The sequence below is a fragment of the Ambystoma mexicanum genome, chromosome 2q (assembly GCF_040938575.1).
Source record: "Ambystoma mexicanum isolate Mex_15411 chromosome 2q, UKY_AmexF1_1, whole genome shotgun sequence".
NCBI lineage: Eukaryota > Metazoa > Chordata > Amphibia > Caudata > Ambystomatidae > Ambystoma > Ambystoma mexicanum.
In genome coordinates this window covers 592056717-592079114 of record NC_090924.1, presented here as the reverse complement: position 1 = coordinate 592079114, position 22398 = coordinate 592056717, and the positions used below count along the sequence as shown (strand labels likewise).

The following is a 22398-nucleotide window of genomic DNA, read 5'->3' as shown; positions in this document are numbered from 1 at the left end:
CAAGACTACGGCCCCACCTAGTCAGGCCGTACTGGGGCACATTTTTGATTGCAACAGTAAGGCATTCTGTGGCCGGCTAGAGTTGCCTACTGAATTTTTATCAACTGTCGGTTATCCGCACAGGCACAGAATGTGTGGCCCAATTGAGTATTGGACCTTGGCAAGACTTAAGCAGATGGGAGAACGCTTTCAGCTTGCCCCACTGCACTTACACATCAGGAGGGGTAAGGTGGCCCTAAACCCTGGCAAGACCGCCTTCTCACTCAAACTACAGTGCTCACATTAACTTCTGAAGGAGCGAACAAAGCACGCTCTCTCTGAACAGGGCCGGAAGGAGAAAATTGTGCATTGCTGGAAAGAATGCGCGAGATTAAAAGAACAGGAAAGTGCAGTTAGTTTCAACAACCGTACACTCTAACCTGAAGACAAAGTCTAGCCAGTTCCATGCTCGCACCCTCTGCAGAGGTATTCTACTTGTACAGTTTGTACTTTGAATTTTCACTAGAGACAAGCCAGTTTGTGGTGTGCGTTACAAAAAGAATATCCTGCTTCACCCTTCCCTTTTCAGAGTTTTGCACCCTCAAACCTTTTCTCAAGACGGGGTTTTCCCCCTTTTGCTCCTCCCTCAGCTCTAGGCGCCATAATTGACAACTCAGCCAACATATGCTATGCAGGGGGAGAAAGGTTACCCAAAGTGACCGCTCTAAAAATTCATTTACTAATCAAGTAAAACCTAGCTCACAGACAATAAAAGTGGAGAATGCAGGGTTCTGGGTAAGATATTGTAGCAGAAGTATTTGATTGCTTTTTTCCAAAGCTGGGAGTAAAATGATTTTTGGAAATAAAAAAAAAAATCTATTCCCCACTAGAGAAGTAATGGGCTCTCTGGAAAATATACCAAGGAGCCAGAGATTGTGTAGATATTACGGGCTTGCTGTTGAAACACTTAAGACATTTAATTATTGAATGTAATGACTTTAAAAAGTTGTGTTTAGAAATGTTTGGAAGTTGTGTATTCTATATCTTTTAAATAAAAATGTATTTTGGTCTAGAGTTTTAGCTAGTCAAGAAACTAAATATTGTAATAACATGTTTACAAAAGGTGTTAACTTGATGCCGTTTTTATACAAGATGACGTTGATGTGTATACTATCGAAGCTGTGATGTATTGAGTTTGTATTATTTTTTCATATTTATAGCAATGCACTCAACTCAGCCCATGGGCATCTAGGAGCTCGTTACAGCACCAAAGTCAAAAACCAAAACATGTGTAATCAAGTCCGTGTCACACGGGCAGTACTCTGTCAAAAGGAAAGAGCTGCGTTTTCAATTGTCTTTGGGAGCTCCAGTAGGATTCCTCAGCTCTCAGGGCTGGGGGAAGAGAGTTCCAGTGTTTAGCTGCCAAGATGGGGTAACTGGCTCTGCCATCTTTAGCACATCTTGGCATAACGAGTCTGTGTGCATAAGTAGCTCTAGTGAGTACTGTAGAATGAGCTTTAGTGAATTCCTGGGATAAGTGGGGAGGTGGGGGGGAGGGGGGCGAGCAGCATTCCTGAGGCGCTTGTGGGTGATGGAAAGCACTTTAATAGGATGCACTCTTGTATCGGGAGCCAGTGTGCAGCTCTTCTCACAGCGGAGATGTGGTAACACAGGTATGTTGAGGACGGCCTGGAGAGCAATGCTCTGTATCACCTGTAGTTTGTGAATATTTCCCTTTTAAACACCAATGAAGAGGGTATTATTTAGTGTGCTGTGAAAAAATGTAAAAAGTGGAGTATTTAAAAACACCTAAATATACATTTTTAAAAATAATCTGCATCGCCAATGGGGTATTTTTTAGACAAATCAAAATATATTTTAATTCTAAAACAAGTTTCCCATTTTCTGCTGAGATGAAGAGCTCAGGGCCAGGGTTTAGGATTTTTTGCAAAATCTTAATCTCAATTTTCTCACATAAATGAGCCTCCCCCGCCCCCTTCCTTTCTGTACCTGAGAATCGATTGCTAAGAACTCAATATCTTTTAAAGCGTTCAAACCTCGTGTCTCCAGAGGTACTTCACTATTAGTAGGGTGATGGTTGGTAAACCATAACCAAGTCAATACAATTAGTCAACGTGGTAAATGCAGAGTTGGTTGGGTGTGGAATTTCGCAGTGTGCCCTGCTTTTACACGGGACACCCTTTTAAAATGTAGAGGATCAGCAGTCAGACACACATTTACGTTTTCGGTCACAGAAGAACTACAACCATTTAAAGGAATCTTCATTAACGCCGGGTGCTGCATGGTTTCATTTTCCTTCTTTATTAAGCAATGCCATTCACAAAGTTCTGCCATATTCTACTGAGAGCCACTTGAATTCACTAAACGAATACTTACATTAAAAATGAAAAGGTTGTGTCAACACAAAGCTGTCGAACAGCTTGACAAATTCATCAGAGCCTCATTTACCTGGATACCGCAATTTCTAGGAGCAAGGAGGCGAATGTGAATGTGAGACTCCATGTGGAGTCTGAAGGCCAGTCACATGCCCCTTTCGTATTGAACTGCAAACCAAGCGGGTGGCATTTCCCCGTTTCAGAGTCATGGAGATGTTGGCTGATGCAGGGTGAGGCTTAGATCAGGTATGGAGATGCACACCACTCAGTAGGAAGGAAGATGCAGGCCTACCCAGTGGATCGTGATGGGATAGGAAGGTTGTCGTAGGGGGGCAGTTTGCGTTTTTTTTTTAAAAATAAAATGTTATCGGCAACAGGGGTGTAGCTAGGTCTGTCAGAGGAAGGGTGGCAAGAGCTACTAATGTTTTTCTGGCACAGTACAAAATGTCATGAATGTAGCCATCCAAATAACCGTGGTAATCCCAGAATGCCATCTCATGGCATCAGCAAGAACATAGAGTTTACAGGTGAAGATTAAAATCAAAGCCTTCTGCTTGCCGACAGGTTTTCGAACGAACAGAAAAGCCCAAGCAGCTACACAGTAACTATGATTCCCAGGGAATGGAACCTAAATCGGGTGTCAATAGCCACTACTGAGCTATAAAGAGATGACCGGATCCTCTACCCAACTAGTCCTAGATCCAACCATATGTATAGGACTGCTCTGCACGGGCCAAGTTGTGTGTGTATGGTTCTCGCTGCAATGGCGGTAGATTACTCAGGTCACATCGGTTTCTATATCTCAATACCATACAATAAACCATGACTGCCAGAAGTGGATTTTATACCATACCAGCAGATGGCAGTGCTGCTACAGTTTTGTTTACTTTAGAATTCACTCCCGCATTCACTCTAGAGAAGGTAGGGGAGATTATTCTTAACCAGTATTATACAATTGAGGTATGCCGTATACCTGAATCACGGAGGCCTATGGGGCCTAGAGAGGTCAACGTAAAGACAGCACGCATGCATCAAGCACTCTTCATTGACAGTTTGATAGCAAGCAGCGCTCGCGCAGATGCACCGGACTAGCGCTTACCGTCCACTGCTGTGCACCGAGAGACGAGCTCCCACAGTACCAGGCCCACTGCATACATGTCTATCCTCAAGAAGGCATCGCGCTGGAAGTTGATCGCCCCCTCCAAGACCTCGGGGGCCATGTATCTCCTTGTTCCCACCTGGAGAAAGAGGGCGGTAAATGGCGTTAGGGATCTTCGCGTCTAAAGCAAGGATAAACTAAGTTTAGGACACTGACAAATAAGCCACACAGGTCATCGCCTCCATTGGGGACGCGGGGTTGGAACACAGTACAGACATTTTTGGCTAGAGAAAGATTCGTGTTAAAGGCACATAAAGACTGCATATCAATTAAAGCAGATAGCCCCTTACGACGCGTGTAATATAAATGCTTGGAAGTGCAACCAATATGACAATGCATTACTTACCGTAAAAGCATTTATGATGGTTGTATCTGCTTCGATTCACATGCTGTGCATAGGCCCGACATCCAGTGGTCACTGCGGAGTATTGCATTTTGTTTTTCGTAGTCGAAAAGGGGACGTCGACAAGGCGTGTCTGTAACACTATCCCTATAGTGACGTGCGTTGTACCCACAATCCCTCACGCGTCGAGGTCCCTCTGTTTGTATTTTTTCTGCCCTGAGGGAGTCTTCTATACGTGAGTACAGAAAAGAGAGAGATGTAGAAAGATGTCTATGTTCCTTCCATCCGAGCGGGGAGGAAGGGTGGGCGCATGTGAATCTAAGCAGATACAACCATCAGAAATGATTTTACGGTAAGTAATGCATTGTCTTCTGATGTTTGTTAATCTGCTTAGAATCACATGCTGTGCATAGACTAGCGAGCAGTACCCGGAGTTGGCGGTGGGTTATGAGAAGGAACAGTAGAGAAAAGATGTCTTAATACTGCCTGTCCCACCTGGGAGTCAGATCTAGAGTGTGCATCTAGACAGTGTTTTGTAAAGGTGTGCACAGAACTCCAGGTAGCCGCTTTGCAGATGGACTCAAGGGGAACATTTGCAATGAACGCTATGGAAGCCCCAGTGCCTCGAGAGAAACAGAGTGATGCATTGAACAATCCATCTAGATATAGTGGACTTTGAGACTGCATCTCCTTCTCTTCCTGCTGCCACCGAGACAAAGAACTGATTATTCTTTCTCAGTGGTCTGGTTCTTTCCATGTAGAACATGACAGCTCTGCGTACATCTAGTGTATGCAGACTTTTTTCTCCCAAGCTGGAAGGGTTTTGAAAGAACGTTGGTAGTTCTATTGACTGGTTTACATGAAATTTCGAGATTAATTTTGGTGCAAACCTTGGGTGTGTGCGTAGAACCACCTTATTCTTGTGAACTGTTACGAAGGGGTCTAGAACAGAAAGAGCCTGTAGTTCACTTACTCTCCTAATGGAGGTGATGGCTATTAGGAAAGCAGTCTGAAGAGTGAGGTCTTTAAGAGTTGCCTTGTGCATGGGCTCAAAGGGCGGGCCCATGAGTCTAGAAAGTACCACATTTAAGTCCCATCCGGGAGCTGGGTTAGCTATCGGAGGGTGTATTCTCTTTACCCCCTCCATGAAGGCTTTGATAACTGGTATCTTCCACCATGACACTTTAAGTTGGGAAGTGGTGTATGCAGAAAGTGCCGCTAGGTGGACTTTAATGGAATTGAACACTATACCTGAATCCAGTAAATGGGTCAAGTACAGAACAATGTTTGCGGGAGAGCAGTCAACCGGGTTGATGCTCTTACCTCTACACCAGATGACAAATCTTTTCCACTTGCTAGAATAGCAGTGGCGAGTATTAGGTTTTCTGGCTTCCCTGAGGATGTCCATACATCTCTGCGGGAGTTGTAGATGTCCAAATTCTATGATCTCAGGAGCCGGGCTGCTAAATTCATGGTCTGAGGGCATGGATGCAGTGTCCTGCCCTTGTCCTGTGACAGCATGTTGTACGGGCAGGGAAGTCTCACTGGGGGAGATAGGGACATCTCCATCAAGTGAGCGAACCATGGCTGCCGGGCCCACATTGGGGCCACTAGTATCATGGTAACCTGTTCGTGGTGCATCTTGTGCACCACCTTGTTGAGAAGGGGAGTCGGGGGAAAGGCGTAAACAAATTTCCCTGACCATTGAATCGACAGACCATTCCCCTTGGACTGGTTTTGGGGGTACCTGGAGGCGTAACTTTGGCATTGTGAGTTCTCCAGTGTTGCGAACAGGTCTATTTCCGGGAATCCCCATTGCGTGAAGACGTCTAAGACGATGTCTTCGTGCAATTGCCATTCGTACTCTTCGGGCAGGGGGAAGTCTCTGCTGAGTTTGTCTGCTAGCAGATTGAGTTCCCCTGGTACGTGTTGTGACAGTAGGAACATGTTGCGTTTGAGAGCCCACTTCCATATATTCTGGGACAGCTTGGACAGTCCTGGAGAGTGGGTTCCCCCCTGCTTGTTGATGTAGTACATGGCTGTGGTGCTGTCTGTAAGGACCATCACTGTCTTTCCTTGTAGGTGTCCCTGGAAGGCTTTTAGTGCTTTGAACACCGCCAGTAGCTCCAGTAAGTTTATGTGCTTGGATGCTACATTCGGAGTCCAGACTCCGTGAGCAGTTTGATGGGATAGGTGAGCCCCCCATCCTGTGAGGGATGCGTCCGTGGTTAGAGTGGCTAACCGCGGGTGTGGCAAAGGGTTTTCCTATTATCAGGTTTTCCTTTGTCCACCACCGTAGCGAGAGAACCAAGGCCTGCGAGACCACCACTAGATCGCCCCATTGTCCGCTGGCCTGACACCACTGGCTGTTGAGCCACTCTTGCATTGGGCGCATGCGCAGGCGCGCGTGAAGTACCAAATAAATACACGACGCCATCATACCTAGCAAACGCATCGCTTTGCGCACCGTCACCTCTCGACCTGCCACATATTGGGGGATCTGAAACAGCATGTTTTGGACCCTCTCGTTGGAGGGGAAGACGAGGCCATCCCTTGTTCGAATTAGAGCCCCTATGAATTGTTTGACTTGGCTGGGGTCTAAGCTGGACTTCTTCTCGTTGATGGAGAAGCCCAGTTGGAACAAAAGGTCTACAGTCTTTTGGGTGTTTGAGAAGCATGTCTTGTAAGAATCCCCTGTTATGAGCCAGTCGTCGAGGTAAGGGTATACTGGGATGGATAACCTGCACAGGTGTGCCGCTGCCACTGCCAGTGCCTTCGTGAATACCCTTGGTGCAGATGCTATGCCGAAGGGTAGCACTCTGAACTGGTAGTGTTTGCCCTCTATCATGAACCTGAGGTATTTTCTGGGCGCTGGCAACATTAAAATATGAAAGTATGCATATTTCATGTCCAGTGTTGTCATGTAATCTCCCTGTGATAGCAGTGGGATCACTTCCTGTAAGGTCACCATACGAAACTTCTGAGGTTTGGCAAACTTGTTCGCTGGGCGCAGATCTAATACAGGGCGCATGGTTAGATCCTTTTTGGGTACAAGGAAGAACACCTAATAAATACCTTCCATTACCTGAGTTAGAGGCACGACCTCTATGGCTCCTTTTTTCAGCAGTTGGTCCACTTCTTGGAGAAGGATGGCGAGGTGTTCTGGTGTCATGCGGCGTCCCCTCGGGGGTCTGTATGTTGGGGAACTGTTGAACTCTATACAGTAGCCGCGGGCTACGGTGGAAAGTACCCAGCTGTCTGATGTTATTCCCTCCCATGCTGGAAGAAAGGATGTTAACCGGCCCCCGACCGGCGTTGCATGGGAGGGGACGCGAATCTTCGCATCACTTGGTGGTGTTGTTGGCTTGGTGGCCTTTGGGGGTGGAACCCCAGCCTCTTCCCTTGCCACGACGTTGACCCCTCTGATTGTACTGGCCGCTATTACTCTGGTAGTTGCTGGCAGAGTACTGTTGTTGTTGGTTTTGTTGCTGGCGTTGCCCACGAAAAAAGCGCTTATTACCAAATCCCCGCCTATTCGGGGGCTTAGAAATTTGGTCTAAGGTCTTTATAGTATCAAATTCTTTCTTCGCGTTCTCCAGCGCGTCATCCACTGCTCTCCCAAAGAGGTTGGATTCCTCTATGGGTTTATTAATAAGGGATGCTTGTGTTTCCGCTTTAAATCCGGAATTGCGAAGCCAGACGTAACGCTTCAGTAAAATTCCTTGTACCAAAGTGCGGCCAGCCGTCTCTGCTGCATCGAGGGTATTCTTGACGATGCTTTGATTGACCAGAGAGCCCTCGTTGACTGTAGCCAGTAAACGAGTCCTTAGGGGTTCGGGAGCTTCTTCGATGTCCTGTCTGGGCTTAGCCCATTGAGCATCGGCGTAGCTTGCCAATAGGGTATTATTATTGGCGATTCTGTTAGAGAATGCTGCAGAGGTGGCGATTCTCTTGGCTAGGGCATACAGCTTCTTCCCCTCTTTATCTGGGGGCGCCTGCCCTTTTTCTGGTGTTGGTCACGACCAGGGAGTCCGGGATTGAGTGACCCTTAATGTATAATGGGTCTGATTGAAAGGGAGAGAACAGTTTCTCAATCCTCGGATTGACCCCTCTCACCAATGCAGGAGTGGAAAGAGAAGGTGTAATACGTCTCTTAACTGAGGCGAGGATAGGTATAACCTGGCTAGTGGGGGGTTTTTCTTTGATAATCCTCTCCACAAAATCGGTGTCTGGGGTGACGTCTCCAGTTTCGATTTCGAAATGTGCTGCTGCCTTCTTCAGCAGTGCATTGAAGGTGGGTTGATCATCGACAGGCGAAGGGTTCCCGACTGGTGTAGTTTCAGTAGACCTGATGACTATACTGCTACTGCCTGTGTCAGTCGACCTAGCCGGTGACTGCCAGGGATTTTGGTTGCCCTCGCCTGTGTCTTCCTGGAATCCTTCCTCACATAGGTTAGTTTCCTCGTGAAAACCTTCCTCTTCTTGTTGGTCCTCAACATAGGTGAACTCATCTTCCTCTTGGAAGAAGGTGTCTTCCTCAGTGGGATTGTAAGAGTTTATGTCCTCCTGTATGGGGCTATAAAAACTTCTGGTATTTAGCCCTTGGACTCTCAAGGGGTGCCTCCCTTGGTCTCTTGGGCGCCCGGTCTTCTGGGATGGACATGAACCTATCTAGTTTGTCCATACAGGTCTGGAACCTTTCCAAGGTCCACTGAGGTCGGCCAGGACGGTCTGGGAAAGAAAAGGGGGTTTCTTCCTCCTGTAATTGTCTGGTTCTGTCCCAAAACGTCGAAGAAAGAGAGCCTTTGTCTTCTGAGTAGCCTTCTTGCTGGCTAGGGCCTTCCGACGGCGTCGGGAACTGACCTGATCTGTTTTCCGGCGCCTTCGGTGTATCTTTAGCCTTGTGCGCGGTTTTCGGAGTTTCACTCGCCGTACGTCTTTGGCCGTCCTTAGATGCTATGCGCGCAAGGCTTTCGGTGATCATTCTCTCTTCCGAGGGATCGGTCGCCATCGCACTATGGAGCGTCGAGCCTTTGCTCGTCGAGTCCTTGGTCGACGAGTCATTGGTCGTCGAGTCCTTGGTGGCAACGCGAGTGCTCTTGCGATGCGTGTCGCCGGAAATTTTGGTGTTAGCGCCTATATTTTTAGAGTGCCCAGTCGCCTGTCGCGGAAGAGGTGGCGGGGTGGGCTGCCGACCATTACGGTCGGTGGAAGAAATCGGTGGGCCCGGCGTCCCCGTTGGCGCTAAGGCTGTCTTCGTCTTCGACGAATGTGTGCCTGGGGGTATGTGCTTTGGTGTTTTTCTGTGTGCGTCCTTGTCGCCGGGGTGTTCATCCCCATAAGCTGGGCGTGAGCCGGGCTTGTTGGGGCCGGGGACGGACGACGAGGAGCGAGAGCGCTCCTTTGAGAGGTCTACAGCCTCCGTTACGGGGGCCGTGTAGTCACTGTCCTCGTCACACTCAGCGGCAGCGGGCGAGGAGTCGGGCCTAGACATGGCGTAGGCCGCCCACCTTTTGACCCTGCGGTCCTTTACAGTTTTGGGCTTTAGTAATTTACAGGCCGCACAGCCGTCCTCCTGGTGATCGAGGGGCAAGCAACGGTTACACCGTTTGTGCTTATCCTTCCAGGTATATTTACCCTTGCAAAGCGGGCAAAACATAAATGGCGTCCTCTCCATAGCTGAGGGTAATAGGTGTGACTACGACATCTAAAGAGAGGGAGGGGAAAGAGAAAGGCATTCTTAAAGAAAAGAAAGAAAGACCACAAAGTCCCACTCTCCCTACTGTGTATGGCCGGCGAGGCCAGGACACGTGTTCGGCAGCGCCGAAGGATCTCCTCCGCTCGTCCTTCCGGCGAAGATCTTGCTCGGCGGAGCAACGGCTCTGCGTCGAGGGAGGGTCTATCGTTATTGATATTAATAACAAACTACCAAAGGTCGAAGAAACTATTTGGCAATGTCTCTCGAGGAGCTCCGCATAAAGGCGACCAGTAGCTGGGCGGAAAAAAACAATCTGAGGGACCTCGACGCGTGAGGGATTGTGGGTACAACGCACGTCACTATAGGGATAGTGTTACAGACACGCCTTGTCGACGTCCCCTTTTCGACTACGAAAAACAAAATGCAATACTCCGCAGTGACCACTGGATGTCGGACCTATGCACAGCATGTGATTCTAAGCAGATTAACAAACATCAGAAATAGATTTATATTATAAAGGCACTTTTTTGGGCTAAAAAATGAAAAGCAATAAACTGGGATTTAAGTGGGTCAGGGCTAGCCAGGGCCAAGCCCCGAGAGGCTCATAAAATATTGCTCTGAGGCAGGGCTAACTAATGTCCCCTGGCAACCCCGGCCGATAGAGCACATGGCTTTTTTTCTAAAGCCTGAAGCTGTTGCTCATGTGCGAGAGCTTCAGAGAAGAAAATGCCTTTGATCCCCAAAGGTGGCGTGGCGCCAGCCCCTGCGAGGCATCCCTTCAGTCAAGAGATGCCAGTGGGCTGGCGCCACCATTATTGAAGAAAAGGCATGGCAGCTAAAGCCAAAGCCTTTTTTTTCCTGAAGCTTTTGCTCATTCGCCGGAGCTTCAGGGTTTGGTAAAAAGGCCTCTGCTTCCAGCAGCCTCACCTTTTCAGCCTTAATGGTGCTGATGCCCCGCCCCAGGTGCTTTGCCTGGCGAGCAGCAGCGCCACCATTAAGGCTGAAAAGGCAAAGTCCTGTCCCCCGCCAGGCAAGCCGTTAGTATATAAATGCAGAGATCAGCACCCTCTGCGCCCCAGTGGGGCGAGGGTGCTGATCTCTGCAAAGGGCTGCCTGTAGCCCATTAAGCAGGGGTTCGTCAAGGGAGTGTGGCATAACGAGCTGGAAGGCGACCACCTCCCCAACCCCTGCCATTAGGCCACACCCCCTTGATGAGCCCCAGCTCGTTTTCCAGTGCCACATAAGGCACTGGCAATAGATCAAAAAAGTAACCCAGGTAACAGTAGCAGATTCCATACTGGACTACTGCAACAGCCTCTTTCTAAATCTGCTTGCCTCTACCCTCCACCCTCTGCAACTCATCCAAAACAGGACTGCAAGACGTGCCCTTGGCCTCAAGCCCAGGGATCGTATCTCTCCAGGACTGAAATTTCTGCACTGGCTCCCAGTGGCAGGAAGGATTAAGTTTAAAACCCTCTGCATTGTCCACAAGGCCTTCTGGGGACTGGGACCTCAATACCATCAACACTCTCTTCCTAAATATCTTCCTTCCCGAGCTCTTCACTCATCCACCTCCAACTCCCTCAGGGTTAGTCGCTTCTCCAAGCAGTGAGTTGGTGGTAGGTCTCTTTCTTCTGCTAGGGCCTCCCTCTGGAACAGCCTCCCTGCCTCTCTGAAACTTGAGAAGAACCGTCTCAAGACTTTCCTCTTTGCTTCTGCTTTCTCTCCTCCTCTCCTCTGCTGATCTCCTGCTTGAATCGGAAACTGCACTGGTTACCTGGCTACCCTCTGATCTTGGGCCAAGGTCCCCTCCCCACCAGTTTCACACATGCACTGCCGCCCTGGCAACCCTTGCACTTGGCCACGGTTTCTGTATCCCTACAGCCCCTACTAGCACTTGACACCTGATGTCTGTACTTACTCTTGCCACTAGGTGATCACACTTTTATTTATTGTCTTTATTTATTTTACTGTTATCCTATGTACTGCACTGCCCCCTCCCCTTTCTCGCCTGCACTTTCTCCCCCCCCTCCCCTGCACTTGCGTGATCTTAATGTCACCTGGCCTAGTAGGATCGTTGTCTGTCTTCCCTCAGTTTCCCCTCCCTTGCCTCGTCGCGGTTTGAAGCACTTGTGTACAGACGTGTTATAAATGCCATATCATATAAACACAAGGAAAATATGCCTCATTGGATTGAAAAATCGAACAGTATACAGTTCTAGCAATCGCCAATAAAACTGCAGTAAATAATCGTGTCTTTCGTCTAAGTATATATCTTACAAACTAAAGCGCAGGGTCCTCAAAAGCTTCTACTTGAGCATCTCACTACTATTTGTTCGACCCCCAAAAGCAAGAGTCCGCAACATGTGGCTCTCAAGAGGAGCTGCACTGGGAAGCTCATTATCCCATAGCACTGACTATGCTGGCGCAAAGAAAACCAAAGATTACAGACCCCACTGCTCTAAAGACCGACTCGCCTCAGTGCGACTGCTCACCTTCATTGGCCCCATAAACAGTGTGTAGCACTTCAATGGAGAAAAAAAAAACAAATCTCAAAGATAAAAAGAAAGAGTAAACAGTAGCTGAAAGTAGATTCGAGATATATCACCCAGGGAGCAGAGGCTTCCATTGGAGAACAATAATCTAGTGGTAGTTGCGCTGTGTGTGCTCACCTACCCACAGATGCATGGCAACATGAAGCTTTCCTTCAAGCATAGCTATGGTCATCTGGTTTTGTCCACATTCTAGGTGACTCCACATGTAATAAAGAATGAAAATCCGACTTCCTAAGCCGTTCCTTATTATGCACAGAAAAAACAAATGAACGGAGGAAAGTATGGTCAATATACCACCTTTGATCAACACCCGAAAGCCAGTGAAAACTGGAAAAAAGCACACAAGGTGACTAACTGAACATACTGCAAAATGTTTACTAAGTTTAATAAAAATACAGTGAGAAATGGGATTCAGACACATTTAAGGACATTACATATGGCTAACACCGGGCTAATCAGGCTTGGACTGGCCTATAGGACAATACCCAAACCAAAAACGCAAAATAGTAGTATGGGCCAGTTTGATTTGGTGCAAGTGGGCCACTTTTTTGGCCAATGTGGGCCAGTTGATGAGTTGCTATGTGGCTGGTAGTTTTGACTACTGTTGCTGAATAAATATTCTTGTAATTGTCCAATTTGCATCACATTTTATTAAATAACTCCCTCTTAGGTCCTATTCAAACAGTTTGTCAAAAAAGCAATGAATTGCCACTGTGTGCCACTTTTTCCATATTGAACAAGCCAGGCAGGTGAGTGGTGTGCCCCCTACCTCCATTTTGGGCCACAGTCGTGGGCAAAAGCTCCCCTCTTACCCCCGCATCCTTCCCAGATTGCGTCCCTGCCCGCTCCCGCCTCCCAAACCTCCCACCGCCCCCGATTGGTTAGATCTGCTTCCCTGTTTGGGGTCGAGCGACCCGTGCTGCAGGCGCTCACTGCCTTTCAACAACCCAGGCTCCCCCGCCTCCCACCCGCCCAGCACCGCTCTCATTGGTCCTCCCTAGGGCAGCCCTTCTGCCCCTGCAGCCCTGTGGTTAAGGGCCTTAAGGCCAAGGGCGGCTCCAACAGAGGCGGATCCAAGAAGTGTCAGCCGGTGTCTGCAGGGGAAGCAGTGGCAAGCCGTCAACCATCATCCACAAGGACCAGTAAGGTAGGAGTGGCCTGGGTCAGGATTAGAGCAACTACTCTACCCCAGACTCCGAGCCACTTACCAAACCCAAAGTAAAAAAAATGATCGCATTTCATGATGTTTAGATTGCACTGATAGGCCTCTCTCCCACTGTGCGGGTCTCAAATTTAGCAGGGGTCCTGTCTCCCAATTGCATTGTATGACGTTTAGGTTGCACCGATAGGCCTCTCTCCCACTATACAGGTCTCTCAAATTTAGCAGGGGTTCTGTCTCCAAATTGCATTGTATGATGTTTAGGTTGCACCGATGGGCCTCTCTCCCACTACACAGGTCTCTCAAATTTAGCAGAGGCTCCATCCCCAAACTGCACTGTATGATGTTTAGGTTGCACTGATAGGCCTCCCTCCCACTGTGCGGGTCTCAAAATTAGCAGGGGTTCTGTACCCAAATTGCATTGTATGATGTTTAGGTTACACTGACAGGCCTCTCTCTCACTATACAGATCTCTCAAATTTAGCAGGGGCTCTCTCCCCAAATTGCTGTGTAGGATGTTTAGATTGCACTGATAGGCCTCTCTCCCACTGCGCGGGTCTCTCAAGTTTAGCAGGGGCTCGGTCTCCAAACTACACTGTGTGGTGTTTAGGTTGCGCTGGTGGGCGCGTCTCCCATTGTGCAGGTCTCTCAAATTCAGCAGGGGCCTTGTCTCCGAACGGCACTGTGTGATGCTTAGACTGCACGGATAGGACTCTCACCCACTATACAGGTCTCTCAAATAATCCAACTACGCTTAGTTCAGTACTCTACCAATCCCGGAAACCCACCACTGCCTAACTCAATTAAATCCCATACCAGCAGACCGTTAACACCCTAACACCCCTGCCCCCCCGACAGTGCCCCCTTAGGAAACGCACCCTACCCACCGACAGAAAGCAACACTGAGCCAGAGAACACCCCAGCGTATCCAGAGAAGGAAAACAGAGGTCACTGCGACCGCACAGCATAGAGGACCAACTACCATACTATGCCTGCACCTAGACTGGAAAATGGCCCGTACCAGAAAAGGACGCCGAGAAAGAGAACAAGATTGTGCAACAAGAGACGCAAACACACAACACCGACAGAACCCACAAGAAACAGCCCCAGTGGAAGAAAACATGCCTAAAACAGCCACAACCGGAACAAAATCCACAAGAGAAAAATCCTTATACCTCACACCTTACCTCGCAACAACCACGGTACACCGACACCCCAACACAGAAACCTCGAAACATGCAAAGAATTTCCTGATACACGCGGAAAAAAGATGGGGGCACTCAACAAGAGAGTGGGAGGGCTCCGACCCCATTACCCCATACATTACAAGAACAGAGGGGCAACACAGATTTCCACTACATCCCGCACAATACGGCAAAGTACCAACAACGCCACCTCCCACCCAACAATCAAACCCAATGAAGAAACCACCGCTGATCTTCATCCGAGTAGCATCACAGCAGAAACACCAAGACTAATCAGCCCTGTTATCAACTTACTAGACCACTTCAATGAAGAAGCAGCTGTCGCCGTTCTTCATCCTACCGACATCAATGCGGAAACTCCACGAACAGACAATTACAAACTCGAACAAATAACCTCAAAACAAAATCTCACCCAGAGAATCCACTGTAACCTAATAAACGCAAGGTCAATGTCCAAACACGCAACGGAAATATACGACCTCCTGTCAGAAGGAGGCATAGACATCCTATTTGTAACCGAAACATGGCTAGACGACAACTACAAGATCACCCTCAACAACTGCCTGAAGACTTCAAATGCATCCAAACAAACAGAAAATCCAAAAGAGGCGGGAGGTGGGGGGGGGGGGGGGACTAGCGATCATCCACAAGGAACAACTGGCCATCAAAATGCAAGATCCACTAAACATCGATAAATGCGAATCCTTAATACTATGACTTTCAGTGAACCCCAAAACCAACCTGAAATTCATACTGATATACAGACCACCAACCTACGATGCGACTTTAATAGACGCTTTCACGGAAGCAATCACTACCCTAGCCATCAAGTACAATCATCTGATCATCCTCAGAGATTTCAACATCTGGTTCGACGAAGAAACCACAAACACACAAAAATCCTTAACCGCCCAACTAGCAGCCATGAACCTACAACTAGTCAAAGGAACAACCCACTCAGCAGGGCACACACTTGATGCAATCTTCGCCAACAAGGATCTCATCACCACGGCACCCCCAATTCAAATACTTTGGAGCGACCACCTCATTATTCCGTTCATAATTACAACGGCCGCTCCAACAAAAAAGCAACAAGAAAAACAACCCATCATGATGAAAAGAAATTGGAGAACCATAAAAAACTCAAACCTAACCGAGGTCCTAGAACTCAGCAAACCAGAAGCATCAACCATGGAAGAAGCAGACCTAGACAAAAAAGTTGCCCTACTTCATACCTGGATCGCACCAACCCATGACGACATCGCCAAAGAAAAGCCCTTCATCCCATCACGCAAGAAAACTGCAGCAAAATGGTTCACCCCACCACTCAACGCCATGAAAAGGAAAAACCGAAAACTAGAACCTGAATGGGGGACCAACAACACCACAACACCACCGCAAACAAATTGAAATTCCTACAACAGATCCGTGCATATAAAAAGGAAATACAAAAAGCGAAGAGGAAACATTACGACCGAATCTTCAGAGCACCAAACGCTCAAAAAGAACTATTCAAAATCATAAACGAAATAAAAAACCCACCGGCCTGCAACAACATGCCAATCTCTCGACAAAACTTTGCAAGGACCTTGGAGACCACTTCAAAAACAAAATAACCTCCATCCAACACACCATACAAAACAGACCAAGCGTTCACAGCTCAAACCTCACTGACACAGACGAGGAACACGCAAACAAGCTACGAAACTTCCCAGAAATATTAGTTGAGGCTTTCGTCAAACTGGTAAACCAAAGCAACAAATCGGGCTCTCCTGAAGACCCTTGCCCCCGGACATATACAAAACAATTCTCAAACAAGGAACCCCCATGGAATACCACAGGAACGTCCTCAACCTCTCAATCTCAACAGGTAAAGTAACGCAGGCCTTCAAATCGGCTTACATCAAGCCACTACTCAAAGACACAACAGGAAACGTAGAGGTCTTATCTAACTACAGACCCATCTCCAACATACCCTACATAGCCAAACTGCTAGAAATGTATGTCTACCAAATAAGCCAAGAATTCATAGAAGAGCATTGCCTACTAGACCAGGCACAAGTTGGCTTCAGACCTATGAGAGGCACAGAATCGTCTCTCCTCTCAATATGGGACGACCTAAATGCAAACGCAGACTCAGACAACAGCACTGCCCTGATTCTTCTTGATCTGTGTGCAGCCTTCGACACGGTCAACCACGCCATACTCATAAAGAGACTAGAAGGACTAGGGATAACAGACACTGCCCTACTATGGATCAAATCCTTCCTAACAAACGGAACAGAAACAATATGGATGAAACCTTGTAAATCCAAACCCAGAGTCTCCACGTGCGAAGTACCACAAGGATCATCCTTCTCCCCGCTTCTATTCAACATCTACATGTACCTATTAATCAGACTCATCAAAAAACACGGCCTCACATGCCACAACTACGCCGACGATACTCAAATAATCTTCAACATACAAGACACCCGAGAAGAAAACACCACACTAGAGAATTGCCTTCTTGACATATTCAACTGGATGAACCTCAACCATCTCAAAATCAACCCAGGCAAAACAGATAATGATTGTTTCAAAAAAGGGAGGATCCATCAACTACATCCCCTGGCCAAGAGAGCTTGGCACCACACCAGAACCATCATCAACTGTAAAACACCTAGGGGTCCTGATGGATAACAATCTCACTCTGGAGCCACAAGTAAACTCGGTAATCAAGAAATGTTTCTTCCTCCTGCGAGCAGCAAAAAGGATCCTACCGTTCCTGTTGTTCGCCAACAAAACACTTACCATCATCGCTCTGATCATGTCCAGAGTCGACTATGCCAATATAGCCTATACCTGGGCATGCCCGAACGACTTCTAAAAAAACTGCAACGCGTACAAAATGCAGCAGCCAGACTCCTCCTCAAGCTACCCACAAGAGAACACATCACACCCACGCTAAAAATACTACACTGGCTACCACTGAAACAGCGAATAAAGTTCAAGGCCATGTGCATCACGCACTGAGCAATACACAAACAAGGTGCATAATTCCTAAGTGACAAACTACGCCTACATCAACCGACAAGAACACTAAGATTAAGCCCCGACATACGCCTGGAACCAAAACCCTACAACAGAAAAAAACTCAGAGGATCTTCTTTCTCTCACCAGGCACCCAAAACCTGGAATGACCTACCTAAGAATATACGGAATACAACAAACCACCTAGCATTCAGGAAGCTCCTCAAAGCGTAACCACAACGGAGACGCACTAGAATGCCCAGACATTAAAACAATGATGAAAATAACTCCAACCTCGGCCACTCTCAAATTGGACAAACACTCAAACCAAAGAACCAACCACTCGACAGAGCATAAGACATGGAAAATAGCCACAAAGGAAGGCTGCAGAGGCTGACCACATACCTAATAATAATAATAATAATAATAATTTGGCATTTATATAGCGCTACGAACCCTCAGGTATCTGAGCGCTGCTTATTATTACCCACGGTGTGTGGTGCTCATTTATCGACCTCGGAAGGATGAAACGCTGAGTTTGGCGCTGCCGGGATTCGAACCTGCGTTCGCAGGCTCTGCACTGATGCCAAAGCGAGCGCTCTACTCGCTGTGCCACTTGACCGGCTTACCTAGACCCAGATGAAAGCCCTCAAGTGACTCTCCCACTCGTACGTACCGGACGAATATATCCAGACCGGCAGGCGCATCTCGATAGACGTTGGCCTGCGTTGCATCTGGATAGGATCGATTGAAGGATAACATGCCCGCGACTAGAAAAAACGTGAATGCTAGCATGTGCCACACTTAAGAGTTGTGAACACCAGCCTGCGTGGCGCTCGGATGGAGTTGTGAATGTTAGCATGCCCACACCTGGACGGAGTCCTAAACATTGGCCTGCGCCGCGTCTAGATGAGAATGTGAGGGCCAACAAGTGCCACACTCAGACAGAACTGTAAATGTTAGCATGGGAAAGGTCAGGTAACCCACTAACCAATATAAGCTCAAACTCTGCATACTTAACTCACTCAAAAAACTCACACAACCATCTCTCACACAACAAGCCGCACGCACTTCACAACACTGCAACACCACATAAGCCGGAACAGCACACGCGGACTGACTCCGATCCGATAGCCGCACCAAAGCTCCGCACCCGGTGTATACTGAGTTGAAGCTGCCAACAGATCCGCCTGAGCGCCTGGGGACCAATTCCGTTGGTGACGGTGCGTGGTACAAATACCTTTAACATTTAACATATATGATACATTACTCACTGTAATCGTATTTCTGATGCTTGTGTCTGCTTAGATTCACATGCTGTGCATAGCCCACCATCTAGTGGAAGCGGCAGAGTATTACAGTTGTTGTTTTCAAAACTCGAAAAGGGACGTCGACAGGGCGTGCCAGTAATACTATCCCTGGTGTGATGTCCACTGTACCCATGATCCCTCACGCGTCGAGTTCCCTCATATTGTGTATTTTCTGGCATGAGGTGTAGCGTGAGTACAGCTATATCCAAGCAGATACTTATCAGACAAGCTCATAAGCATCCATGCGCCTTCTCGCCGAGGGGACGAAGGGTTGGTCGCATGTGAATCTAAGCAGATACAAGCATCTTTATTACGGTGAGTAATGTATCCCTTCCTTCTGAGGCTTGTGGCATCTGCTTAAATAACATGCTGTGCATAGATTAGCGAGCAGTGGATGAAGGAGGTGGGACGTGAGAAGGTTCATGAGCGAATAAGTGTCTTAGAACCGCTTGTCCCACTTGTGTATCTGTCTTGGAATGGGTGGCAATGCAGTAGTGCTGAGTGAAAGTATGTATAGAGCTCCATGTAGCTGCTTTGCAAATACTGTCTAAAGGAACATTTGCAATGAAAGCCAGCGTGGCTCCAGTACCTCCTGTGGAGTGGGCCCTGGGCGTAAAAGGCAGTGTCTTATTTGAAAGGGAATAGCACAGTTGGATACATCTGACTATCCACCTTGAGATGGCGTTTTTAGAGACACGATCTCCTTCTCTGCCTGGCACTATGGAGACAAACAGCTGATCTGTTTTTCTTAGTGGTTTTGTCTACATAGTAGAGGACCGCCCTCCTCCCATCTAGTGTTTCGAGTTTTACTTCAGCAGAGCTTTTGGGTTCTTGGAAGAAAGCCGGTAGCTCAATAGACTGGTTAACGTGGAATTTAGAAATGAACTTAGGTGAGAACCTAGGGTGAGTTCGTAAAACCAGTTTGTCCTTATGTATAGTAAAGAAAGGATCCTGCACTGACAGCTTGGATTTCATGGACTCTTTGTTATAATGCTCAGTCCAGGCAGCTTTAGGTTAATTTATAAGTTTACTTCAGTTCTTATGATCCAGTTACAGTTACAGGATTAAGACTTAAGACAGAGACACAGAGAGAAGAAACACCGGCACCCATCACCCAGGGAGGGAGGGCTCAACTGACACAACATGGAACTCTCATCACAGCATTCTCCCACTCAGCATTCATCAACATTCCACAGGCACTCTGGTGACATCATAAATCACATGACAAACCACACCAGACTAACCAAGCACATCACAACACATCTTCCCCTTTACAAAACACACTTGCAACAAAAGCTTCACAACACATCTCCCTCCTATCAGACATTTTCACAAAGACAACGCACGTCTCATCCAACCCACGAGCAATGGAGGTTTCACTTGAAAAACCCACAACTATGCAATTTCAGAACTCCGCCTATCATTCTTAAACACCATCAATACAGCGCTGATCACCTCCCATCCACCCCTGCCACGAGTAGACTCTAGTCTCCCACACTAGACACAAACCAGCCCAGATCCAAGGCTATACCTAACCCACAATACCATTATCCATCGCAACATAACTTTGGTCCTTCTGCTCGCCCCAGCCACAAGCGAGCCTTCAGGCTGCCACCCTGAAGCACCTACTTGCCACCCCGACGCAATACTAGTCATCAGGATGACAACCAAATCACCATAGACAGATAAGAGGTTCAGTAAAATTCTACAGCGCACTCACACACAACCAGCAACAGGCATACCTCAGAAATACACAAACATATGCATACACATATATATATATATATATAGGCGGACCAAGCCAATCAAGCAAACCTGACCATACCATGGTGTAAAGCTCCTCAAACAGCTTGGAGATGCTGGCCAGTCAACTCCAAGACCATCTCAAAAACATATGGTTCTCTCAAACACACTTCTCAATGGCAGTACAATCCAGTCCCATAATAAACCCTGACCAGGAAAAAAAATGGCCAGGATCAACACACAACGCACAAATATAATCAAATCACTCAGAGATTCTCCACTTAGAACAGCATCTTCAACTTTATATAGTATTTACTAGAGGGCGTCCCCTACCAGCAACTCTCTTCACCTGTCTTCCGCTTACTGTCCTTTAAGATAAGAATCATCTCTTCAAAGAGTGCACAACTTCCAAACAAAATATTAGACTAGACTACTTCACCTTTGTGCAACTCTCACTAACCACCAATTTAAAATTCCTGACAAGGCGCTACCCTCAGGATTCGTCTTACTAGACTACTTCACCTTTGTGCAACTCTCACTAACCACCAATTTAAAATTCCTGACAAGGCGCTACCCTCAGGATTCGTCTTATTTCACAACTACAACTTACTGAGGCGCTACCTCACTTCAGTTGCATCTCAAAACGCAATCTCCTTGACCTAAACATCGCTAACTAAAACACTGATGGAGTGCACTTCTAAGTGGCGCTACCACCTAACCAAATTCACCTAAACGGTGAAACTTCCTACTGTTAATACCCAGGGACGCGCTACCTCCCTAGTATCTAAAACTTCTAGTTAAAACAATGAATGTTGAACCCACTCATTCTTTTAAACATCCATACGTATTCCAGCTGATATGCTAGTGACATACCTTCACTTCCACACTTTCCAAGTACATTATCCCATAGGTTAACAACCTGTCTAAAACTGCACATCACGCATAACCCATGTTAACTGTGAGACGAATCCGTTACTCAACTCTCCTTGACTCTCTCCCCATCCACATACCGAAATTGCATTTAATATACAATATTTCACGAGTCAGATTGATAACTTCCATCTCAAAGAAATTATGGAATGCCACAACCATATTTTGAAATATATAAATCAAAATACTCAATCCACACCATAATGGACTTAGAAGTCCATAGCCAATTAATAGGCACCATCAACCTAAATGTCCATAGCTATTTGGGCTCTAAAACCTAAAAGTCCACAGCCTTTGCAAGGCTCTAATGGATTTCCATGCGCCAGATGATTTGGCACATCAAACCTGCAATTTCCTCAAATGTGGTTAAATCTACCATCAGACATAACCAATCTCCTGCACATACCACTTTCCTTCCACATTCTGGTTGAATGGCTTTCCATGACATTTCAATTCATTGCAACACTATACTTAATATTCCCAATAGCCATATTACGGACATGTATTAAATACAATATACATCTAATACTTCATCAACAACACCAACATATCATTTGGTGCTTGACCTCAATCTTCCTTCACCAGTCACAGTACCTCCGCTTTCCACCGTTCTGTCCTCCGGCGGAAAGTACCTTTAACCTTCGCCCCACGTGATTCTCCGCTGGGGCGAGCATGCTGCATTTGCCATGACGTGCGATCCGCGGATTTCTGCGTCATTAGGGCGCACACATTTTTTTTTTTTTTTCGCCCCCACATCCCGACAGCCACCGCTGTCTACCGCCTCCGTTGAAAACGACTTTACTTTCTCCTTCTGTGTCAGACGCATCTCACCAGCTGTAGTTACAGCTACATCCGACGTTGCCGCCACTCGCACACTCTTTGTCAGGCGCATCTCACCAGCTGTAGTTA

At 47.3% G+C, this 22398-nt stretch overlaps 1 protein-coding gene across 1 annotated transcript in view; it reads right to left on the bottom strand.

The window, feature by feature from the left end:
- ACVR2B (activin A receptor type 2B) overlaps positions 1-22398 on the bottom strand; it is a 565434-nt gene that overhangs the window by 73940 nt on the left and 469096 nt on the right. Inside the window, exon 9 of the mRNA XM_069647733.1 lies at positions 3475-3613. Coding sequence (XP_069503834.1) covers positions 3475-3613 — 139 coding nt within the window. The remainder of the gene's footprint in view (positions 1-3474; positions 3614-22398) is intronic.